We start from the raw sequence: 24,763 nt of genomic DNA, 5'->3' as shown, positions 1-24,763 counted from the left end.
CCTCATCTCTACATTAGGCCTCCCCCGCCCCCAGCGGTCATAATACCGGTCATTGTCTTTGACCCTCCAGTCACGGTCTGTCTGCATCATCAGACACTGTTTAGTCACCACACTGTTACAGTGCCCCTTGTCACCTGATCTTTCTCTCATTGACCGTCTCTCTCGGTTGGTGCGGTCATAAGTCTTAGTTCATCCTGCTGTCTGGCACGAGTCTGACTCAGTCAACGTCTCACAGGAACTACAGCCCTTCAACCTCGTACGGTCTGTCGAATTGCCACTCGCTGACATTCTTCGGCCACCTGCCATGTCACTTCTTGGCGGTACCCCTGGGGTCCTTACATCTTGGTATGAAGGCAGCCGCCACCTGGTATTCCGCACTTCTTTATTAATCCGCTGGCGGTCCAGCTTCAACTGTTCAATCTCTTGCAGGTACCCCACTCTATACTCCAAGAGCAATTGAAAGTTCCTCAGGCTTTCCATGGAGCCAACCACCATCATGGGAATCCTTCCCACTTCACCAGACACCTGGTCTTCGTCATCAGGAGGGATCCTCACCCTCACCACACCGGAGACATTCACAAGGTCCTGCATCACCTTCCCGGACCTTCCAATGATTCTCCCAATCAGAGCTTTGGGTACCGGAACCACATCTTTCCTCAAACCCAACCGATCCATAGCCTCTCTTGCTATCTCTAGGCGTCGAGCAGCCTACATATTACTCCGCCTAACCAATTGTTTGACACGTAGACACTGCAAATGCATCTCTTTCAGGACAGCTACTTGGTTTGATGTGTTTTCCCTAGCTGATACTATCACCAACTGCCGAGTCTCAGGTGCCCAGTGCACCTTACACGCTTTGACTGCCTCTTTGAAAGCCTCATGCACACCTTCCTCAGCACAGGCTTCTTGCATGTCTTCTGGTACATCAATTACAACCTTGAAGGTCGTGGACTTGCTCTCATCCTGGACAGATGGCTCTGGGTTCCCCACGGACACTTCCCTCAAGATATCTGTCATGACCGGATGACTGTCTTGTGCAGCTCTTGGCTCACCATCTTCCTGAAATTTACAGTCTTCAGGACCCTTTTCCAAGATGGGCTTTGTCAGTTCTGCCTTGCTATCAGTCGGGGACGGCCGCTGTACGTCTTCGCCCATCCACTTCTTCTCCCACAGAAGACCTTTTACTACTCCACTGAGTTCTTGCAGAACTTTATCTCGCTCCTCTGCCAGGTAGCGACGCTCATCCTCTCTCCTGAGAATCTCCTGTTGATGCTTCTCTTGGGCCTCTCTGAGCACCTCCATATCCTTCACTATAGCTTTATTCATAGTTTGACACGCTGACAGGTGACCCCTGAGCTCATAGAATTCCTTCTCCAGCTCATCCACTCTGTGCTCAGCTGTTTGTCTCAGGCCTCTTTCTTGTTTGACACATTCATCCACCTCCTCTCTGAGGGCCTTATTCAGTCCTTGCCACGTTACCATGTGGCCTTTGAGCTCAGAGACTTCTTTCTCTAGCCCTTCTATTCTGTGCTCCCTTTCTTTCTCAGAGCCACAGTCACCCCCAGAGATTAAGTCATCCCTCCAGTTACTCACTAACCGTGTGACTACTTCCGCCGTCTTACCCACCAGGTCAGCGTCAGTTTTGTCACGAGATGTCAGATCCGTCCGTTGGGCTGACATACCCCTTTTCCCAGTCACTTCCACCTCTGACCTCTCCCCGTCAGGAACCGTCACTGTCTTAATATCTGTTAGTCCAACTATAGGAACGTCTCCCTCCTCGTACCATAGGTCATCCAACATGACAAAGTCCCGGCCGCCCTCCAAGGTATACACCAAGTCTGGTGGTATCCCGCCACCTTGGCACTCACTGCCTCCAGGCCCCTCAAACACCACTCTGTCTAGCATATAGTTCACCGTGACCCCATGTTTACAGCGAACCTGGGCCATTTTCTCGGTCAGACAGAAAGTGAGAGGAGTTCCTATCAGAGTCACCTGACTCTTGGAGTCCAACCGTCCCGAGATTCCTTCCCGGTGCAGCATCTCTGTACACACTTGCGGCCCGTCATGCTCCGGAAAGTATATCCCACATTCTGGAAACGACATACACGTACACTGCAGTTTCCCAGACATACCCACTGAGTCACCCAGTGCTGTCACTTCTTCAAACTTGGCCCCTTTCTGGACCACCACCCCACTTTGGGTTGCCACCCCAATTTGGGTCACCGCCCCCTTTTGGAACTCCACCCCTTTTTGGGTCACCACTCCAACTTGGGTCACCGCCCCCTTTTGGGACTCCACCCCTTTTTGGGTTACCACTCCAATTTGGGTCACCGCCCCTTTTGGGATTTCCCCATGCCCGTCCTGCAGAACCTCTTAGGCCACAGTTCACACAGTACAGTTTGTCTTTTAACGATACCACACAAGTCTTTGCTGGCACCACCACAGCTCCTGCTGTCACTGATCACCGGCACCTCCGGCTGCTGTTCACACACATACACAGCGGCTGGTGTCACTGCAGCCCCTGCTGCGCCATCTTCGTGGACCCGCCGATCCACCGGAAGCCGCTTGTCACCTTCGTAACCCCGCCGGGTTACTGGAAGCCGCTTGTCACCCTCAAAGATAAAAAAGCCACAAAAGTGCACCCATAGGGCCTTACCAGTGCAGGTATAATGGGTTATGCATCAATAATACAGGGTACTCACCCTTAATAGTTGTGTAAAGCCACAACTACTGTATCCGCTTAGTCACATGCCATAAAGCTGCAGCAGGATGGCGTAGACAGACAGCGTCTGCTACCAATGCTCCCAGGGCAGATCCCTTAAAGAAAACACCAGGTCCCTGTGCTGCGAGACCTTCGTGACCCCACTGAGCCACAGCAAGCACTTTCAGGTTTTTGCAGAGAAAACGAGGAAAAGGAAAAAAAAAAACACATGCACAGTCTCTCACGTGTCCTGTTCGTGTGCCACTCAGGACGTACCGTCTCCGCCTGAGACCGTCCACCACACAGGGCGCACCGGGTGCTATTCAGGGAGCAGCCCTCCTCCCAGGGTCTCCCAACACACCGGCCTCCCAAGGTCCAGGGGCTCAGCGGGTGCTCTTCAGGACATCCGTCTCCACCTGAGACTGCCCAACACACGCCTCACCAGGTCCAAGGTCATAGCACGTGCTTCAGGGCTCTTCCCAACACTGACCCTCCAGGACCTTGCTCACTGAACCCTCCAGGAACACAGTCTTTACCACTGACCCAGGTCAGTAAAACACTTTTTTTTTTTTTTTTTTTTCCCCTTCTTTCCCGACCGGCACCTGCTGGCCGCGCAGGTTCTCGGACCTCTCTACCGCAGAGGTATCCTATAAGTCTTTGCCACTGACTCCTGTCAGCACATCACATGGCTTTAAGACCGTCACCCCTCCTGGCTCAGCGTTGCCCCCAGCAACCGAATCTGCTGTCCTTTTCCGTTGCCCCTAGCAACAAGGCTACAATATTGCCCTTTGCTTTCTCCACCATATGTGAGGTAGCGCTGTCATGTAAGTAAGGGGTTCTCGCTTGCAGCGATCGAAAAACACATCCGGCACAGGATTTTCCAACAAATCATAGTCTATGAGGTTTATTCATCCTTCATAAACCTCCAGCAGCAATATACACAGCATTACAGGAGAGCGTCCATTATACAGGCTATTTAGCCCCAGGGTTATCTCACCCACATCAGGGTTCCCATATGGCTGTTTCTCCAGGCAGCAGAAGTCCACTCACTCCTCAGGGACTCTCAGATACTGGCCGCCATTACACACACAGCCGCTCCACAGGCTGCTGTTAGTGAGGAGATCCTTCTCCTCACGGGACCTTCCAAACTGGACCAATCAGGTCCCAGCATTCACCCCATGTGACCTAACCTGGCCACATTATATGGTCCATAGCCACGCCCACCGGGTCACATGACTATGACCTCACCACAGGTCCTTCACACAGACATATATACTTTACAATAGCATTCATAAACATACATATGTCTCTATCTCAAGGTCACCCACCTTGAGATACATAATGGCTCTTCAACCACTCACACTCTTGGGACATCCACACAGCGCCCCCTCGTGGACACAGTGGTCATTACACCACAATACATACATACATACTACATATATACTACATTCATACAACATACATACATACTACATATATAATACATTCATACAACATACATACATGCATACTACATACTACATATGTACTACATTCATACAACATACATACATACATAGTACATACAACATACATAAAAACATACATACAACATGCTACAGACATACAACATACATACTACATACAATACATTCATACATTCATACAATACATACATAAAGACATACAGTACATATAACATAGAGTACATACTCACCATCACTTGTCACTTTGATCCCCGAAGCCAGTGTAATGTATGAAAAATATGAAAAATAACAAACAACCGATATACTTTCTGATCCGCAGAAATCCACGAGTGTCCCACGACGATCTCCCGTGGAGAACAGCAGCATCAGCTGATGCGACCGCTCTCTAGGGGCCCCAGGAATACATTGACGGGAGGTAGGTATCCTTCCGCACTGTATTCCTCCGCCACTGTAAAAAAATAGTCCCTAGTCTCACTTTTGGCATTGCTGTGTGAGAAAGTTCCCATGCAGTTTTTGCCATAAAGTGAGACCAGTGAACCTCTCAGTGATGCAGTGCAGTAAATCGTCGTGGGACACTCGTGGATTTCTGCGCATCAGGGAATATATATCGGTTGTTTGTTATTTTCTAATTTTTTTCATAGATGACACTGATGAAAATGTGTGTAAAGCGCTGCGGAATATGTTAGCGCTATATAAAAATAAAGATTATTATTATAGTATATATGTAGTATTTATGTAGTATGTTGTATGAATGTAGTATGTATGTATGTTGTATGAATGTAGTATATATGTAGTATGTATGAATGTTGTATATATGTAGGCTGTATGCATGTAGTATGTATGGTTTTTTTTTTTTTTTTTTACATTCAACACATTAGCCGGATGATGGACTACTACTGTCCCATCATTGGGACACATTAGCCGGATGATGGACTACTACTGTCCCATCATTGGCTAATGTGTCAATCACTGTCATTGTGGCAGGCTTCGCCCGATGGGACTTGTAGTCCCATCGGACGATGCCTGCACACACACACAACCCCCGGCAGGTGCGCACAGACCCCTGGCAGGCCCGTACAGACCCCCGGCAGCAGGCACAGACCCCCAGCAGCCAGTACAGACCCCCGGCAGGCCCGTACAGACCCCCGGCAGCCGTCACAGACCCCCGGCAGCCGTCTCAGACCCCCGGCAGGCTCACACAGACCCCCGGCAGCTGGCACAGACCCCCGACAGGCCCGTACAGACCTCTGGCAGTCTGAACAGACCCCCGGCAGTCCGCACAGACCCCCGGCAGTCGGCACAGACCCCCAGCAGGCCCGCACAGACCCCCGGCAGGCCCGCACAGACCCCTGGCACTCCGCACAGACCCCCGGCAGCCGTCACAGACCCCCGGCAGGCCCGCACAGACCGCGCATCATGATTCGCACAGACCACGCATCATGATGACATCATTTCAGCAGCCAATCACAGCCACAACAGTGGCTCATTGCATTATGGGGACTTCCGATTCCGGTATCCAATATTGTAAAAATATCGGTACTCGGTATCGGAATTCCGATACAGCGAATATCGGCTGATACCCGATATTTGCAGTATCGGAATGCTCAACACTAGCCGCAACCACTAAAAAGTCTTTGGAGCCCCAAAATGATCCCCTTTTTCATGGGCCTCTCGAGCTTGTTCACTAAGTTGGGCTCCCGGTACTACTACCTGCCAAGCTATCGCTGATGTCGTCCGCGATACTGCTTTTCGGTACAATAGTCCTCTTCTGATTACCAATTTCTCCCTCTGACATAGCATTAACAAAGTGTCCTGAGTCAAAGTCTGCCTCTGAGTATCATTAGGTATTTTGCCGGTGGCCACCCATTGACGCAGGGACCCAATTTCTCCATCTTCTTGTTGCTGCTGGATCAATTTGTCCCGGGATTGTTCTAACATGCCCCTAGTGAGTCCTATGTGGGATTGTTCTCGGGTCGTAGCTGTGAGTCCGGAGGGGGCCAGAGCGAACGGCGTCTCCTCTCCTTCTAGTTTGTCGTCTCAGCTTCACCCTGGGGTTGTACGTTGAATCCTGGAGAGGGCGTCAGCATGCACATTCTCCGCTCCCCGTTTATAGATGATCTTGTACTTGAACTTGGCCATCCGGGCCACCCATCGTTGCTCCAGGGCCCCTAATTTGGCATTATCGAAGTGGGCCAGCGGGTTGTTGTCAGTTCGTACCACTACCTCAGAGCCCGCCAGGTACTCTGCGAACCGCTCCATCATGGCCCACACTACCACGAGGAGCTCGAGCTTAAAAGAGCTGTAATTGTTGGGATTACGTTCGGCGTCGTGGAGTGATCGACTGCCGTAAGCGATCACTCTTTCCCGGCCGTTTAGGACTTATGACAACAGAAGCACGAGAAGCACGGCTCTACCTGCATCTCCACTCCCTCCAGGGGCACAGGGGCCGGATAGGCAAGGCCACAACTGTCTGCCTGGGCGGCAGCATGAGTGGAAAGGCCACCAGCACGATCACCTTTCCCAGAACCTCGCCCTCCTGGCAGTCCTGTAGGACTTGCGCTCCCCGCACCAACTGTTGGAATACCCGCCCTTGGGGTGTGCGGAAGCCTCACTGGCTCAGAATCTCTTGTGTGGGCTCATTGAGGAGTAGGCTGCCGAACTCTCGCAATATGATCATACCCAGGGTACTAAGATGTTTGTCGCTTGCATCTCCCTGGGTCAGGATCACTCCTCGGTGGCCCAGTGGTTTGCCGCATAACGAAATCTGCATCCAGACTACTCCGACGACAGGAACTGGTAGCTGGTTGGTGGCTAACAACTTTATCACGGTCCCCCACTGAGGTCTCACTGCTTCGGGAAAATGCTGCCGAAAATAAGTCTCTGTCATGGTCGTTACTTGCGACCCTGTATCTAATAGGCATCGTACGGCAGGACCTTCGAACTCTGCCCATATCACTGGACACTTCGCGATCAGATCTTCTGGACTTCCACCACCCCATGTCGTGGTTTCTGGCTCCGAGCGGCGTACCCCCAGCTCAAAGACCTCTAGTTTAATGGCCGCCACGGTGGGTATCTCCCATGCGGTGGGCAATCTCGGGCGAGGTGGCCAGGTTCTCCACATTCATAACAATCCCGAGGTCGCGGGGTGCGACTTCCCCTGGGATTGTGAGGACCCCAGGGCCCCGGGCCTGCACCAGGCCGTTCACTGGTTGCCTCGGCCCTTCTCTTCACCTTGGCCAGTTCGCCCCTGATGTTCTTCAGCTCCTGTTTCACTTCTTCCACCCATTGGGACTCTCCAATGGCATTCACGGAGACCTCCGTGCTCTGGACCTTCCCCACGGGGACTGTCAGCCCCTGTTCCTGCTCCCGCACGCGCACCTGACTCCCCACCTCAGAGAAAGCCATATGCGGGTTTACCCGGACTTGTTCCCGTAATGCCTGCCTAGTCAGAGGGTCTCAGAGTCCGGTCACTAAAAGGTTGCGTAGGGTGATGTCGATGGGTCCCACACCTACGCCGTCCTTCCGCTCGAGGGCCGTGTATAATTCTTGAAGGGCGTTCATGTACTAGGTGACTGTCTCCCCTTCCCCTTGCATTCGACTGAACAACTAGGTTCTCAGCTCCCCCACATTCGTCGGATCCCCATGAGTCTCCTCCAATATCTGTAAGACCCTAACAAAGGTGTTGCGTTGTCCTGGGGCTCTCAACATTACAGAATCCCGGGCCTCCTCATCCAATGCCATAAGGGCTACCTCTGCTTCTAAGATGGGGGTCATCGGATGCATTCTAAATAGCCCTCGCATCCATTCCGTCCAGCTCCACAGCATGGTGTTGGTGCCGGAGAACCTAGGCAGGTTGCTCAGCATAGCCCCCAAGGATATACTGGACCGGAGGCCATTGTTGCCCGCCGAGTCCACGGCCCCTCCTTGGTCTGCGCCATCTCCGCTTGCGCTTGGAGACTGCATCCTGCTGACTACGCCAAATGTAGTAATCGCAGGTATGCGGGATGCAGTGAAGAGACGGGAGACGGGATGAACTTAAGATGTAACTTTTCTATATAGATGACTTTAGGGGCTATCTCGAGCAGCCAAACAAGCTAACAATAGTTATCCTAGCAGGTATCAAAACAAGAATACACTGGTAACACGAACACGACTAACCCGGCAAAGACCGGTCACTATAGAGCGCGATATGGCCGACTACGGGTCCTTAGTATTAACTACAACGTGTCACTTATCCTCATGATGTTTGGCAGAGTGGTGATTGGCAATGCTTCGGCATTTCAGCTGCTGGGCCCAGCCGACGAGGATCTAGCGGAGTCCTCGGGCGTTCCTACTCCCAGGTGAAGTGGGGACACAGCAGGCCCCTGAAGAGTTCCTCTGCATTGCGCCTCCCGGCGGTGGCAGTTCGGCATTGCCCGGGGACCGGGAGGTGTAGGCTGCAGCCACAAGCTGGGGACAGGCAGTGGCGGCTGCAGGTGGCGGCAAACAGGCCGCAGCCGCCGGCCAGAGCCGAGCCGCGGGGGCCGCAGGCGGCAGCGGACAGGTCGCAGTGGCGGGCTGGAGTGAAGCGGTGACGGCCACGGGCGGCAGCGGACAGGCCGGAGTGGAGCCGCAGTGGCCGCGGACGGCAGTGGACAGGCCGCCAGACCGCTGCAGCGGGCTGGAGTTGGGCGGTGGCGGCCGTGGGCAGCAGCAGACAGGCTGCAGCCATGGGCTAGAGTCGGGCGGTGGCGGCCGCGGGCAGCAGTGGACAGGCCACAACCGCGGGCTGGAGTGAAGCTGAGGCGGCCGCTAGGAGCACGGACGGTCGGTGTCTCTCTGCTGGACGGCTCGGTGCCATCTCCCTTCTGTCTGCGGTGAGTCTCCCTTCAGTCTCTCCAGTCGCTGCTCTCCTCTCTTTGCTCTGGCTCTCGCTCTGGCTCTCTGGTGCCCTCTAGCTTCCTTGCTCCTGCTCTCCAGCTCCGTCAACTGCCCTCTGCTGACATTCTCAGCCCCTTTCATACTGGCTCCACCCCCATCCTTTCTTGAACTCTCTGTGTTCCGTCCCCTAATTATGTCCCCCGGAAACAGTCCCCCTAGGAACCTTGGTGACAGTCCCCTTGGTTCTTGCCCGGACACACAGCGGGGACTCCTCCTCCTACATATCTTTCATTACCTCTAGTCTTCCCTAAAATCTTAACTGTTCTAACCCCACCCACACGCCACCCCCGATTTCTTTATTTGTGCCCAGGTCACTATCTGCACTATCTTCCCTCCTATAAAATGAATACCCTTCCCCCAATCCCTAGTTTAAACACTCCATCGACCTTCTAGCTATATAGTGATGGATACCAATTGAATACAGGTGCACTGTACAACATGTATGTAAATTATGTACAGATAAATCCAGTGACTCACCAGTGACCCTTCTTGTGATCAAAGAAATATATTTCCCCTGTTCTCCATCCAGCCCAAAGCACAATGAAAACTTCTTTCATCCATATCTTGTTTCTGCAGAATGTAACACAGACATTTTAGATTTGTGCACTTCACAACTAACAGATCCCTTTCTACATCCACACAGTTATAGTCCCCTCTGTGCCTCCAAACAGAAGTAATACCCCATTTATGCCCCCATGAAGTTGTTTCCCCTTTGCAAAGCCCCCCTTTGTGCCTCTATGCAATAATTTCAACATTTACCCTGGGAGGGTTAGCCCTGTTCTCCCACAGGGACCAAAACAAGGGCAAGTCTCTTCCCAACACAGTCCCATATGGAAGAGTCTTCACTACTCCCACCACATGTTTTACTTCTCCACACGGGGTGGAAAATGTAACTTCTGCAGTCAGGTACTCTCAGAGTTCCCCAAGTATACACACCACCCCACTTTTCAGCCATTGGGGTTGTCCCCGGCAACTAGCGACACATGGACCAGATTCACTCAGCTCTCTGAGTCCAAGATAGCTTCCATCTGGTACCTGTTGAAGAATACCTGTCACAGTTGGGGTTCGCTGCATTCAGTGCCTGTAGATTAGGTGCAGATTGACTGAGCATACATAGAGACCCTGCACATAAATTCACAGTCCATAGGTTCAGCTGTCAGGAGGCAGTTAGCAGCAACACGTCTGGGCCTTTGGCATCGCCAGTACCTGATTTTGGAGGTACCGTTAGTCTTTGAGACTGTTTTGGGAGAAACTGGTCTCCTGCCATTCTCACTCCAGGGTCCCCATCAGTATGTACTCTGCCTGACTGTTCCCAGCAAGAGACCGTAACCCTTTCCCCAGCTCACGGGCTTGCAGGATCTGGCGTGACAGCCACAATGGGGCAGAGTCCCGTATGAAGTCCTGAGTGGCTAAGCACCACTCGTTCAGTCCAACCACCTATTCTAGGGTGTTCGGGTCCCCTTGCCTTACCAAATGCTGTATGGCTGCTGGCAGAGCTCTCACCAGCCAGTCGACCACCACCCTCTCCAGCATCTGGGCCGGAGACAAGGCCACAGGTTGGAGCCACCTTTTTACAAGCTGCAGTAGGTCATAAACCTGAGACAGGGTGGGCTGGGTCTCCACAAAAGTTCATGAAAACACTCTTTGGGCTCTCACATAGGTATTGACCCCCAGTCGGGCAAGGATCTCACCTTTTAGCTTGGCATAGTCCTGGGGGGTGTTCTCCTGATTGAGGTAAAAGTAGACCTTTAGCGCATCACTCCTCAGGAACGGAGTCACCAATTTGGCCCACTGGAAAGTTAGCAGGTTCTCCTGCTCTGCAGTGCACTCATAAATGGTGAGGAAAGCTTCCACGTCGTCTTCCAGACTCAGATTCCTCAAAGCGGAATGGAGCTTGTCTCAGACCTCACGGCGTTCCAGGGTTAGTGCTGGAGGTGCCTTACACAGGGCCGCAATTTGCTGCAGCAACAGGTTATTGGTCTGTTGCTGTTTTTGCTGTGTGAGGACCAGCTGCCTTAGGATTTCCTCCATCTTGTCCGCAGGCCTGGGTTGCAATGTGGCAGGCCTAATGAGAGACATGCAGCTGGCATTGGGGTATACCTCAGTTCACACTGCCTGCATTCTCCAGCCAAATGTAGCATAGCGGTGGTCACACCATGCAGTAATGAGGCAGTGATCCAGGAAAGTTCAAGGCAAATGTATTTAATGTCCAAAACTCACAAAATGAACAGCACATGGTATCCTCTAGCTCGCAGCCGGGGCATCACAACAGTCCGAATCCGAGGCATGTTGCCAAGGGTGACTGCACCACTGTGTCACACTGAGGAGGTGCCAAGCATTCGCAGCTCTTGGCTCTGTGTTATTTCACACAAGCCGGATGTTGCAAAGTCACCTTTTTTTGCCTCTTGCAAACAAACACTGCACACTCAAACCCTTTACTGCAGGGTTTTTAAATGCAATCTGTGGCCATGGACCACTTGTAAGACCCAGCTGGAGGGAACCCACTGCCCCATTACCATCCTGTAGTTCACTCCAAAACTAAAAGCCCATCCCTGGTTTTCTTTTAGGGAACTTGTCACCAGGTTTGGCTGATACAAGTTATGGCCACCGCCTTTCAGGGCTTATCTACAGTATTGTGTAATGCTGTAGATAAGCCCCCAATCTGACCTCCAAGAGAAGAAAAATTTCATTTATTATACTCACCTGCTGGGTGGTTTGGTCCAATGGGTGTTGCAGGTCCTGGACCGGCGCCTCCCATCTTCTTGAGATGCCGCCTACCTGCTTGCTTCACAGGCTCCCCAGCAACGCGCTCCTGTATCGGCATACTTATTCGCCCGGTTGAGGACAGAGCAAATTCCTGCAGTGCGCAGGTGCTAGGCCTCTCTTACCTTTCCTGGTGGCTGCACACTGCGCTAACTTTATTTTTAGATTCTGTCACTCACAGTTTAAAAGCACTTATGGTAAAAATTACAGACCTCTCCATTCTTTGTAGGTGGGAAAACTTGCAAAATCGGCAGTATGTCAAATACGCATTTTCTCTACTGTATAATAACTACCTTATATACTCGAGTATACGCTAACCCGAGTATAAGTCGAGGCCCCTAATTTTGCCACAAAAAACTGGGAAAACTTATTGACTCAAGTATAAGTCTAGGGTGGGAAATGCAGCAGCTACTGATAAATTTCAATAATAAAAATAGATACCAATAAAAGTAAAATTAATTGAGACATTAGTAGGTTAAATGTTTTTGAAAATCCATATTGAATCAGGAGCCCCATATAATGCTCCATACAGTTCATAATGGGCCCCATAAGATGCTCCATACAAAAAATATGCCCATATAATGCTGCACAATGGTTAATAATGGCTCCATAAGATGATCCATAGAATAATATGCCCCATATGCTGCTCCACAAGGGTTGATGGCCCCATAAGATACTCCATAGAATAATATGCACCATATGCTGCTCCATAAAGGTTGATGGCCCCATGAGAGGGTCCATAGAATAATATGCCCCATATGCTGCTGCGATTAAAAAAAAATGACATACTCACCTCTTGTCGCTGGGGGCCAGGTGCCGGTGTCGCCGCTGGCTCAGGGCCCCGGCACCTGCGATATTCACCTGTTCCCATTTCACCATCATGTGCCGCTCTGTCTTCCGGGCCTGTGCAGTGACTTTTCAGGGAGAGGGTGCGCACTAACCACTTCATTGCGCCCTCTGACCTGAAAGTCACAGCCAGAGGATGCTGAAGACAGCACAGCGCGGCGGTGGAACGGGGACAGGTGAATATCGCATGGCTCCCCCCATCCTCCCCATCATACTCACCCCCTCCTGGCTCAGTCTCTACAGTCCCTGCTTCTCAGATGGTCTCCAGCAATGACAGCTCCTTCTAGTGTTCAGCGGTCACGTGGTACTGCTCATTAAAGTAATGAATATGCGCATATTCATTACTTTAATAAGCGGTACCACTTGACCGCTGAACACAGGAAGAGCTGCGGCGCCGAATACCATCTGAGAAGCAGGGGCTGCAGACAATGGCTCGAGTAACAGGGCTGCCACTAGGAATTTCGGGGCCCCATACAGGCAAAATATATGGGGCCCCCCTTGAGACTCCGTCCAGGCTCCACCCCCAGTTCAGCCTCCACCCTAGCTCCTCCTCCACCACGCAAACCTTCCAAAATTCCTCCGACCTTTCACTTCTAAGCTACTGGATTATCCTGAGCACTGCTGCATTATGTTATCATTGGGCATTTGGTTTTCCAGCAGGTCAGGATCATCCAGTAGCTTATATACTGTATACTGTACATTGCTACTGGGGAGTCAAAGGGGGAGGGGGAAGGAATCATTATACAATCATTCCTTCCCCCTCCCCCTTCGACTCCCCAATATCAATGTATATATACGGTAAGTACAATCACATACTGAAATGGTGGACAAACGAAGACACATGTACTTGTTACTTACTCACACAGCCGGTGTTGCCGCCGAGCCCACCACCCAGTCAAGAAGAATCTAATGATCATCTCAGCCTGCCCACCGCTGCCACCTCAGCCTGCCCACCAAATGAATGTAAAGTGTGTATTATTGCATATATAATCACTGATTATACACTACAAAAAAATATCTTTATTGGTAATTATTAAAAACCGATAAATTATAGAACGTAAATACACCTCAAAACGTAACTGTAAGTGATTACCGTATGTAAAAAAAATAAATAAAATAGGAGTCAAGAGTGAAGGGCTGATCACCCCATTTAGTTTACTAACTTTTATACAGTCAAAATTCAAAAACTCTTTAGGGTATGTTCCCATGGTCAGTAAACGCTACAGTAAAGTAGACCCCTTAAGGAACTTGTCTACATGTGTGGTGAGCACTTTGAACCCCCAAATGCTTTGCTTGACAGTTTATAATGTAGAGCCATAAAAATCAAAAATCTAATTTTATTTTCACAAAAATGATCTTTTCACACCCAATGTTTGCTTTTCCCAAGTGTAACATGAGAAATTGGACCCTAACAGTAGTTGTGCAATTTGTCCTGAGTAGGCTGATACCCCATATAGGACTACGGGCTGAGCTGCAGGTGGAGACAGTCAACATGCTGGTACTGGTCAGCACAGTCTGTGATAGCTAAAAGGATAGGACTACGGGCTGAGCTGCAGGTGGAGACAGTCAACATGCTGGTACTAGTCAGCACAGTCTAAGCTGACTAAAAGAATAGGACTACAGGCTGAGCTGCAGGTGGAGACAGTCAACATGATGTTGGTACCGGTCTCCGCACAGTGTGTGCTGACTAAAAGCAAAGGACTACAGGCTGAGCTGCAGGTGGAGACAGTCAACATGCTGGTACTGTGCATGTGCAGCACAGTCTGTGCTGACGAAAAGGATAGGACTACGGCCTTAGCTGCAGGTGGAGACAGTCAACATGCTGGTACTAGTCAGCACAGTCTATGCTGACTAAAAGGATAGGACAAAATAGAAAACATAAAGACGCGCACTCGTGCTGTAGGAGGAGGTGCTGACTGAACGTGGATATACCACAGGTAAACGTCAATGGGTAGACAGTCACACTCAAAATTGAATGTCACTTGCATCAGTGTCATTAAAGGAATTATTATGATTTTTATTTATTTTTTTCCAATAAATCAAGAAAAGTGAAAAAACACCGCAAACAGAGATCAGATTCCAAACATGAGTATTACACGGTTACGTTTTGACCTATACCTAGGTCTTTCTCAAATCATACTCAATAGGAGTGTCAAGGTATATGGAAAGAGGACAATTTTTCAGAGTCCCAAAGTAAGGGCTGTGGCAAGCAGCAAGTGCCGCTCTCTTGCCACAGCCCTTACTTTGGGACTCTGAAAAATTGTCCTCTTTCCATATACTTTGACACTTCTATTGAGTATGGTTTGAGAGAGACCTAGGTATAGGTCGAAACGTAACCGTGTAATACTCATGTTTGGAATCTGATCTCTGTTTGCGGTGTTTTTTCACTTTTCTTGATTTATTGGAAAAAAATAAATAAAAATCATAATAATTCCTTTAATGACTCTGATGCAAGTGACATTCAATTTTGAGAGCGACTGTCTACCTGTTGACTAAAAGGATAGGACTACAGGCCCCTGGGTCCCCCACGCCCCACCATCAGCTGCCCGGGCCCCTGGGTCCCCCACCATCAGCCGCCTGGGCCCCTGGGTCCCCCACAGGACCCCCAATGTCCCTCATGATCAGACAGCAACTGTCCGGCCTTGCCGGGCCCCCAGACTCCCCCCCCTTGATCACAACAACTGGCCCCGGGCCCCCAGACTCCCCATGATCAGCAGAGCCAGGGCCCCCGACACAGACAGACATAAAAAGAATATTCACTTACCTGCTTGCTCGCCGTCCACCGCACCGTCAGACCGTCGCCCAGGGACCGACGTCTTCTGCTCTGCTGCAGTCGCTCACTTCCCAGTCCCACGCCGATGCCACGTGCATACTGCTCTTCTGCTTGCTCAAGGGCGGTGCTGGAGTGGACCATGGTGCACTGGGGGGGAGGGAGAGAGGAGGAGGAGCCAGGCGCCTCCCTGCCAATCTGCCATCATGCCACAGCGAATAAGAAGAGGCGAAAAAGCCAGGGCAACCTGAGGGGGGGCCCGAACCGCTGAACAAAGTGTAGGGGGGGCCCGGCCTGGACCCGAGCAGCGAGCGTGGACTAGGCGCCGCCGGGCCTGGGCGGGCCCCCCTATTCACCGGGGCCCCATACAGCTGTAATGCCTGTCATGCCCTGATGGAGGCCCTGTCGAGTAAAATCCGAGATGGGCACTTTCAGCCTAAAAAACTGAGCTGAAAATCTCGGCTTATACTCGAGTTTATACAGTATATGTAGGCCCAATGCATGATCTGTCTTTCTCATGCAGATTTTCCTGACAGGACTGTTAGAACTTTTTGATATTGTAACAGAATATTTTTAACTTAAAAGTAGAAAAAGAGAGTCTGAATAGGGTTGTTGGACCCATTTCTGCGCTAAATGAGATGCACAGTTCAGCGTTCGTATGCAGTCTATAATGCACTGTGATTTCTATAACAGGTTTAATTTTTAGAAAGATATAATATGTTATGTAGTTATTGCTTATTTTATCATAACAGCCATCTCTTAGTAGTGTTCATATAGATATATACAAATATCAACTAGAAAAACCTTTTGCTATAATAAGTTTGAGATTAAAAAAGTGCCTTATGTTAAGAGCTTTGCTAAAAAGAGAAGATATGTGGTGAAACCTATTGTCATTCAGTCCTATTGTTTCTTTAATTTCCTAGGAGCTGTTTGGGTACAGAACACTGATGTGGAGACAAGCACTGTGCATTATTGGGTACATTTTTTCCCTGGGGTTTCTTCTACTCCTATTTTATTGGAAGCCTGAATGGGACGTCTGGTGTCAATGTGCTCCGTGTGCCCTTGAGAAAGCTACTGTTATTTTACTGAGAACCACGGTGTGTACTTATACTTTTTCTTATGTTTCTTGGACAATGACACTGTGCACTTATTTGAATACTGTTGTTTGCTGACTTTATACCAACAATCAAACCTGTTTTTCCAATTGTTTTGTCCTTTGTTGATAACACAACCTGGGGTCTACTGCATACAGTTTCTTCTTGTGACACGTTGTCATAGACCAGGCAAGGCTTCCTGGTAAATTAGTTCTCCTCTAAATGGAATAAACTTCACTAATGCTATCCATTGGAGAAAGCTATTCTATACATCAATATCTGATATTTTAAAAAGTATGGTAGGCTATTTAAACAAATGCATCTGCCGATCCATAGACAGCTGTTTCTGGGTTAATTGTTTCCTTAACCCCCAAGGGTGGTTTGCACGTTCATGACCCGGCCAATTTTTACAATTCTGACCACTGTCCTTTATGAGGTAATAACGCTGAAACGCTTCCATGGATCCCAGTGATTCTGACATTGTTTTCTCGTGACATATTGTACTTCATGCTAGTGGTAAAATTTCATTCATATAACGTGTTTATTTGTGAAAAAAATGGAAATTTGGCAAAAATTTTGAAAATTTCGCAATTTTCCAACTTTGAATTTTTATGCCCTTAAGTCACAGAGATACGGCACAAAAAAACTTAATAAGTAACATTTCCCACATGTTTACATTACATCAGCACAATTTTGGAGCCAAAATTTTTTTTATGTTAGGAAGTTATAAGGGTTAAAATTTGATCAGCGATTTCTCATTTTTCCAGCACCATTTTATTTTTACGGACCACATCACATTTGAAGCTACTTTGAGGGGTCTATATGATAGAAAATACCCAAAAGTGACACCATTCTAAAAACTGCACCCCTTAAGGTGCTCAAAACCACATTCAAGAAGTTTATTAACCCTTCAGGTGCTTCAAAGGAATTTTTTGAATATTTAAAAAAAAAATGAACATTTAACTTTTTTTCACAAAAAAAATACTTCAGGTTCAATTTTTTTTATTTTACCAAGGGTAACAGGAGAAATTGGACTGCAAAAGTTATTGTGCAGTTTGTCCTGAGTACGCTGATACCTGATATGTGGAGGGGAACCACTGTTTCGGCGCATGGCAGAGCTCAGAAGGGAAGGATCGCTGTTTGACTTTTTCAATGCAAAATTGGCTGAAATTCAGATCGGACGCCATGTCACGTTTGGAGAGCCCCTGATGTACCTAATCAGTGGAAACCTTCCACAAATGACCCCATTTTGGAAATTAGACCCCCCAAGGATCTTATCTAGATATGTGTTGAGAACTTTGAACCCACAAGGACTTCACAGAAGTTTATAACGTACAACCGTACAATTAAAAAATCATACTTTTTCAACAAAAATGATCTTTTCACCCTCAATTCTTATTTTTCCAAGGATAACAGGACCATAAAAGTTATTGTACAATTTGTCCTGAGTATGCTGATACCCTACATGTGTGGGTAAACCACTATTAGGGCGCATGGCAGAGCTCGGAAGGGAAGCAGCGCCATTTGACGTTTTTGGCTGAAATTGAGATCGGACACCATGGCGCGTTTGGCAAGCCCCTGATGTACCAAAACAGTGAAAACCCCCACAAATGACACCATTTTGGAAACTAGACCCCCCCCAAGAAACTTATCTAGATGTGTGGTGAGCACTTTGAACCCCCCAGTGCTTCACAGAAGTTTACAACGCCCGGGTGTGAAAGTAAAAGAATCGTATTTTTTCCACAAACATGATCTTTTAGTCACCAATTTTTTTATTTTCTCAAGGGTACCAGGACAAATTGGACCACAAAAGTTGTTGTCCAATCTGTCCTGAGTACGCTGATACCCAATATGTGGGAGAAAACTACTGTATGGGCACACGTCAGGGCTTGGAAAAGAAGTAGTGACGTTTTGGAATGCAGACTTTGATGGAATGGTCTGCGGGTGTCATGTTGCTTTTGTAGAGCCCCTGATGTTCCTAAACAGTGGAAACCCCCCACAAGTGACCCCATTTTGGAAACTAGACCCCGTACCGTAAGGAACTTATCTAGATGTGTGGTGAGCACTTTGAACCCCCAAGTGCTTCACAGAAGTTTATAACGCCCGGGCGTGAAAATAAAAATAATCATTTTTTTCCACAAAAATGATATTTTTGCCCCCAATTTTTAATTTTCCTAAGGGTAACAGGAGAAATTGAACCCCAAAAGTTATTTTGCAATTTGTCCTGAGTAGGCTGATACCCTAAATGTGGGGGTAAAACATTGTTTGGGTGCATGGCAGAGCTTGGAAGGGAAGGAGCACCATTTGACTCTTTCAATGCAGAATTGGCTGGAATTGAGATCAGACGCCATGTTGCATTTGGAGAGCACCTGATGTGCCCAAACAGTGGAAACCCCCCAATTATAACTCCCACCTTAACCCCAACACACCCCTAACCCTAATCTCAGCCCTAACTCTAGCCCTGGCCCTAACCCTAACCCTAGCCCTAGCCCTAACCCTAATCCTAATGGGAAAATGGAAATAAATACATTTTCTTTTAATTTTATTATTTTTCCCTAGCTAAGGGGGTGATAACGGGGGGTTTGATTTACTATTTATAGCGAGTTTTTATTTTTGGCAGCTGTCGCACGCTAAAAGACACTTTTTATTGTAAAAATAGTTTTTGCATTACCACATATTGAGAGCTATAATTTTTCCATATTTTGACCCACAGAGTCATGTAAGGTCTTATCTTTTGTGGGACGAGTTGACATCTTTACTGGTATCATTTTTGGGCATGTTACATCTTTTGATCGCTTTTTATTCCGATTGTTGTGACGCAGAATGAACAAAAACCAGCATTTCATGAATTTCTTTTGGGGGGTGCGTTTACACCATTCCGCCTGCAGTAAAATTGATAAAGTGGTTTTATTCTTCCGGTCAGTACGGTTACAGTGATACCTCATTTAGGTCGTTTTTTTATGTTTTGGCGCTTTTATGCAATGAAAACAATTTTATATAAAAAATAATTATTTTTGCATCGCTTTATTCTGCGAGCTATAACTTTTTTATATTTTTGCTGATGATGCTGTATTGTGGCTCGTTTTTTGCGGGACAAGATGACGTTTTCAGCGGTACCATGGATATTTATATGCGTCTTTTTGATCGCACGTTATTGCACTTTTTGCTCGGCGGTATGATAATAAATCATTATTTTTTGCTTCTTTTTTTATTTTTATTTTTTAAGGGGTTTGCTAAAGGGGTTAACTAATGTGACAGTTTTATAGGGCGGGTCGTTACGGACGCGGCGATGCCAAATACGTGTACTTTTATTGTTTTTTTTTTTTATTTCCAAAAAATGAATTTATTAGGGAATATTTTTTTTAATTTAATTAGTGATTTTTTTAAAATTATTTTTACACTTTTTTTTTTACTTTATTACATTGTCCCGGGGGGACATAACTGTCATGTGACAGATCACTGATCTGTCACATCACAGATCACTGTGACAGATCAGCGATCTGTCACAGGCACTGCACAAGGCTTCCTCCTTGCCTGCACTTTGCAGGCATGAGGAAGCCAGCTCCCTGCAGGCCCCGAAGGTCCCCGTCGCCATCTTGGATTCGGGGACCTGCAGGGATGTAGCCCCCGCAGCATCGCTGCACATTGCGCTGCTGTGGGGGGCTCAGGGAAGCACAGAGGGAGCCCCCTCCCTGCCGATGCTTCCCTTTAACCCCTGGTACACCGCGATCGTGTTTGATCGTGGTGTGCAAGGGGTTAACGTTTCGGGGGTGGTCCATGACCGCCCCTGACACATTGTGCCGGGTGTCAGCTGTAATAATCGTCTGACACCCGGCCGCGATCAGCGGCTCTCACTATGTGGGCGCCGCTGATCGCTGTGACGTACTATCCCATCCCTTGGAATTAAGTCCCAGGGCACATGGACGGGATAGTACGTCACATGATAGAAAGGGGTTAAGAACCCAAGATTGCTTCAAACATTTTCTAGGACCACAAAAAAGCATGCATTATATCACAGTTCACTGCCTAAAAAGAAAAGCCAACAAAGATACCACATTAAGAATAAGGGATCAGTGAACTTCCATTGCAGAAGTTAGGGTGCTTCCAGCATCCATTTGTCCTAACCACACTAGGAGCTCAATCTAAACTGACTCTCTTTCTGGAGGAGCGCCAGGGGTTTCAAGGGAGAGGCAGAGCCTGATGACCACACATTTCCCTCTTATGCCAATCATGAGGGAACTCATAGTGGAACCGCACCCTGGAAAGTGCTTGTGACAAGGTTTAAAACAGTTTAGGGATTGACAGTTAAAATGTGACTGTGCTTTCAACTGGGAATTTACAAAATTCCCCATTTTAGCCTAAAGACTTGATGAAAGGATGTGTGCTTCAAAGAGCGAAAGTGCAAATGTGCTAATAATTCAAGTGGGGTATCACACTCAGTGAGTTAAGGTACCCTAGGGACCTCGCTCTTGGAGCATGTATACTTGGGCTCTCAAACTGCTCTTGACTTGGCTTTAATTCTAGAGGTGGAAATCACCTGACCACCACATAGCTACAGTATATAAATCACCTGGCGTATATCCTAAAACTTTCACCTAGTGTGCATTAGTGTGTCTGCCTTTGCAGCAGTAGGCCAGGCCAAATCCCCAGAACCAAGCAAACACTGCACTTGACCTTAGTTATACACATACTGCATGTGGAGAGCTACAATAGATTCAGTGAAATTACCCTTCTTTTAACCCTTGTGTTCTGCCCATTTTGTGCAGCTAGATATTTTTAAGTGCTGTTCCAGCTATCGCCAATAGGTGTCAAAAGTTGCCCTTCTTTTATTCCTGTGTTTGGAATTTTCTGTTCCCCGAATTGTTAATTGTTCAGAACCGCCCCTTCTTCTAGTCTTGGTCAACAACATGTAACCATTTTCCAGCGTCTCCTGAGCAGCCCACATGTGTTTAGATCAGCTCTTTTCAAAACCATTGCTATAACAAGCGGATTCCGATAAGGATAATGAAATTATGAGTTATGCATCTGTGTTAGAAGCCATAATGCAGCCAACATGATGTTTGCAATGCATGCTCAGCTCCTGTGATGTTATTTTACTGCATGTTTGTTATAAGCATCCTCTAGTTATGCATCCTCTGCTCAGTGAGTGTAAAGCTGGCAGCCACTAATTGTGTTAGATATTTCTTTCTCCTTTGCTTCTGTGTATGTAATATTGCCCAGTTCTTACTGTATATAATGCATGATAGCAGCATCCTGTATCATTGCTACATTGCTATCATTGTGATAATACCCTGCATTGCTATTATCTGCCAATATTCATATATTGTATACTGACTACTAGTTTTTACCTGAATCATCCACATTTTGTACAACAATCTGCTGAATTATCCATCTGTTATCATCGCCTATCATTGTCCATATCATCCCAATAAATAATAGACTTAAGCACCCATACAGTCTTGTTTCTGGGAGTGGATGAAAGTTTAAGCCGTATGCTGGAATTCACACAGCATCATATGTGGATGAAGGGAGAACAGTAAAAATGGATCACTTGTTGCAAGCCATGGTTACCCAGGCTATGCGGCATTGCTACCACCCAAACTGCTCCGCATACGGGTACTACAGCAGCCACCACACAGCCGCAGAGACAAGCGCCCAGAGCTCAGTAAAAACTGAACTGCTGGTCGCAGGCGGTGGTTACACAGACTGTAAGGGACCGCTATCACCCATTCTGCTCCACATACGGGTATTACAGCAGCCGCCATACAGCCGCAGGGAATAAGAGCCTAGGGCTCAGTAAAGGACCTCCGGTCGCATGCAGTGATTGCATAGACTGTACGGGACCACTAACACCCACACTGCTCCGCATACGGGTATCACAGCAGTCGCCATCCAGCCGCAGAACGCTACTGCAGCCCGCCAAGAAGTGCTACATCTTTCCCGCCACGCGGAAGCCCACCATACATGGACTGTTTTCCTCCAATATACTCAGCAGTACTCAGCTAAACACACAATGTCTCAGAAGAGCACATCCTCACTCAAAACGAGGTCACGAGCAAGCTCCAGCAGATCGTCATTAGCAGAGCTAGCTGCTGTCGCTCGCGCCGAGGCCGAAGCAGCCAAAGCGAGATCCTCCTCCGCCAAACAAGGGATGCATCTAAAGCTGAGACAAGCAGAGCACGAGGCAGAGAGAGAGGCCGAAACCATACGTTTGCGGGCAGAGAGAGAAGCGGGAACCGCACGTTTGCAGGTGAAGAGAGAAGTGGAAACTGCACATTTGCAAGCTGAGTTAGAGAAACTTGAAACAGACAAAGAGACAGCAGCTGCAATAGCTAAAGCAGAGTATTTGGAAGCTATGAAAGATCCTGATTCTGAGGAACACAGCAGCATTTTCGGACCAGATCTAGAGCAGCAAGATCCAGCGCAGCGCGTTGCAGAGTATATCCATCAACATTCCGGTGTGGATGACAGCCCTGAAGCATCATATCGATCAGCCCATGCCGATTACCAGCGATCCAACTCCGAGCTCACTACCATAGACGAGGAGACGTCCAGCACAGAGATGTCAACCACAGCTACCGTTCCACTGAGAAGAAGGTACAGCTCCCATCCCACCTTAAAGAGACACCATCTTTTCACCGACAAGGTACCGCACAGACTATCCGGAGTCAGAAGCGTCTTGCAGGTATGGTGATGCACCACACACTAGACATGACTATTACACACCGGCTCGTGCCAGCACTGACGGAGCCACCATGGACCTTGCAAAGTTCCTTGCCCGCCAAGAACTGGTTACAAAGGGACTTGTAAAGTTCACTGATAAACCCAAGAACTATCGGTCATGGCGAGCCTCGTCTCGGAACGTCATTCATGGTCTGGACCTTTCTTGCAGTGAGGAGTTAGATTTCCTGGTAAAGTGGCTCGGAAGTGAGTCTGTCGAGTATGCCAAAAGACTGAGAGACATTAATGTAAAGCATCCTCGCACAGCCCTACATAAGGTGTGGGAAAGACTTGATGAATGCTATGGGACAGTAGAAATCATAGCGAATGTTTTATATAAAAGAATTGATGATTTCCCTAAGATAGAACCTAAAGGTTATCAAAAGCTAAGAGAACTGAGAGATTTATTGAATGAGTTGCAGGTTGCCCAGCAGGAAGGAGACTTGCCCGGATTGGTATTCTTAGACACCGCTAAGGGTGTCAATCTGATAGCACAGAAACTTCCTTACAACCTACAAGAAAAGTGGATTACATGTGATTCAGAGTATAAACAAAATCATAATGTATCATTCCCTCCTTTCACTGTATTTGTTGATTTTGTCACCAAACAATCTAGGATTAGAAATGACCCTAGTTTTGACTTTACTCTGTCATATTCCACTGCCCCTGGTGTCACACCCGGTAAGACACCCGTGGCATTCCACAAAACTAACATAGCTCCACAGGCCCTCCACACAAGGTGAATAAACCCCCTCCAGATGAGAGTAAGCCTCAGGATGTCAGTAAATATTGTTCTCTACATGAGAAACCACATCCTCTACTAGAATGCAGAGTCTTCAGGGAGAAGACTTTGGAGGATCGCAAAGGTTCCTCAAGGAGAACAATATCTGTTTCAAATGTTGTGCCACAACTTCTCACTTCGCCAGGAACTGTGAAGCTAGCGTGAAATGTGCAGAATGCAGCAGCACGGATCACAATGCAGCCTTGCACCCTGGATCACCTCCACGAGTGTTGTCGCAAGCAGAGGAGCACGATGAGAAGCAGAAGGACACTGACGAAGACACCCCTGTGCTCAGCTCTCAATGTACGGAGATCTGTAAGTTACTCACAGGAGGAAGATCCTGTTCAAAAATCTGCCTTGTCCGAGTCTAACCTGCAGGCCGCAAGGACAAAGCCTTCAAGATTTATACAATCCTGGATGACCAAAGTAACTGGTTTCTAGCCAGGTCCATCTTCTTTGACAACTTCAGCCTTGTAGGCCCTGGCTCTCCCTACACCCTGAGGAAGTGTTCAGGTACCGTTGAGACGGCGGGGAGAAAAGCAAGCGGATACAAGGTGGAGTCCATAGATGGCCGAACCTGCCTATCATTACTGACCATCCTGGAGTGCAACCAGATTCCTGACAACAGGTCAGAAATACCTTCACGGGAGGTGGCGAGACATCACCCCCATCTAAAGCGTATAGCCCACCTGATACCTGAGA

At 48.2% G+C, this 24,763-nt stretch overlaps 1 protein-coding gene across 1 annotated transcript in view; it reads left to right on the top strand.

Annotated features, from left to right (window-relative positions):
• The window catches only part of LOC141092478 (probable cation-transporting ATPase 13A4), a 349,711-nt gene that overhangs the window by 18,868 nt on the left and 306,080 nt on the right, over positions 1–24,763 (top strand). The window contains exon 2 of the mRNA XM_073578646.1: positions 16,390–16,563. Within this exon, the coding sequence (XP_073434747.1) occupies positions 16,390–16,563 (174 nt within the window). The remainder of the gene's footprint in view (positions 1–16,389; positions 16,564–24,763) is intronic.

This window comes from Dendrobates tinctorius, unplaced genomic scaffold (assembly GCF_039654945.1).
Source record: "Dendrobates tinctorius isolate UK_male_01 unplaced genomic scaffold, ASM3965494v1 ptg000060l, whole genome shotgun sequence".
Taxonomy (NCBI): domain Eukaryota; kingdom Metazoa; phylum Chordata; class Amphibia; order Anura; family Dendrobatidae; genus Dendrobates; species Dendrobates tinctorius.
Note: the sequence above shows the minus strand (reverse complement) of the source record. Positions and strands in the feature narration are given on the sequence as shown.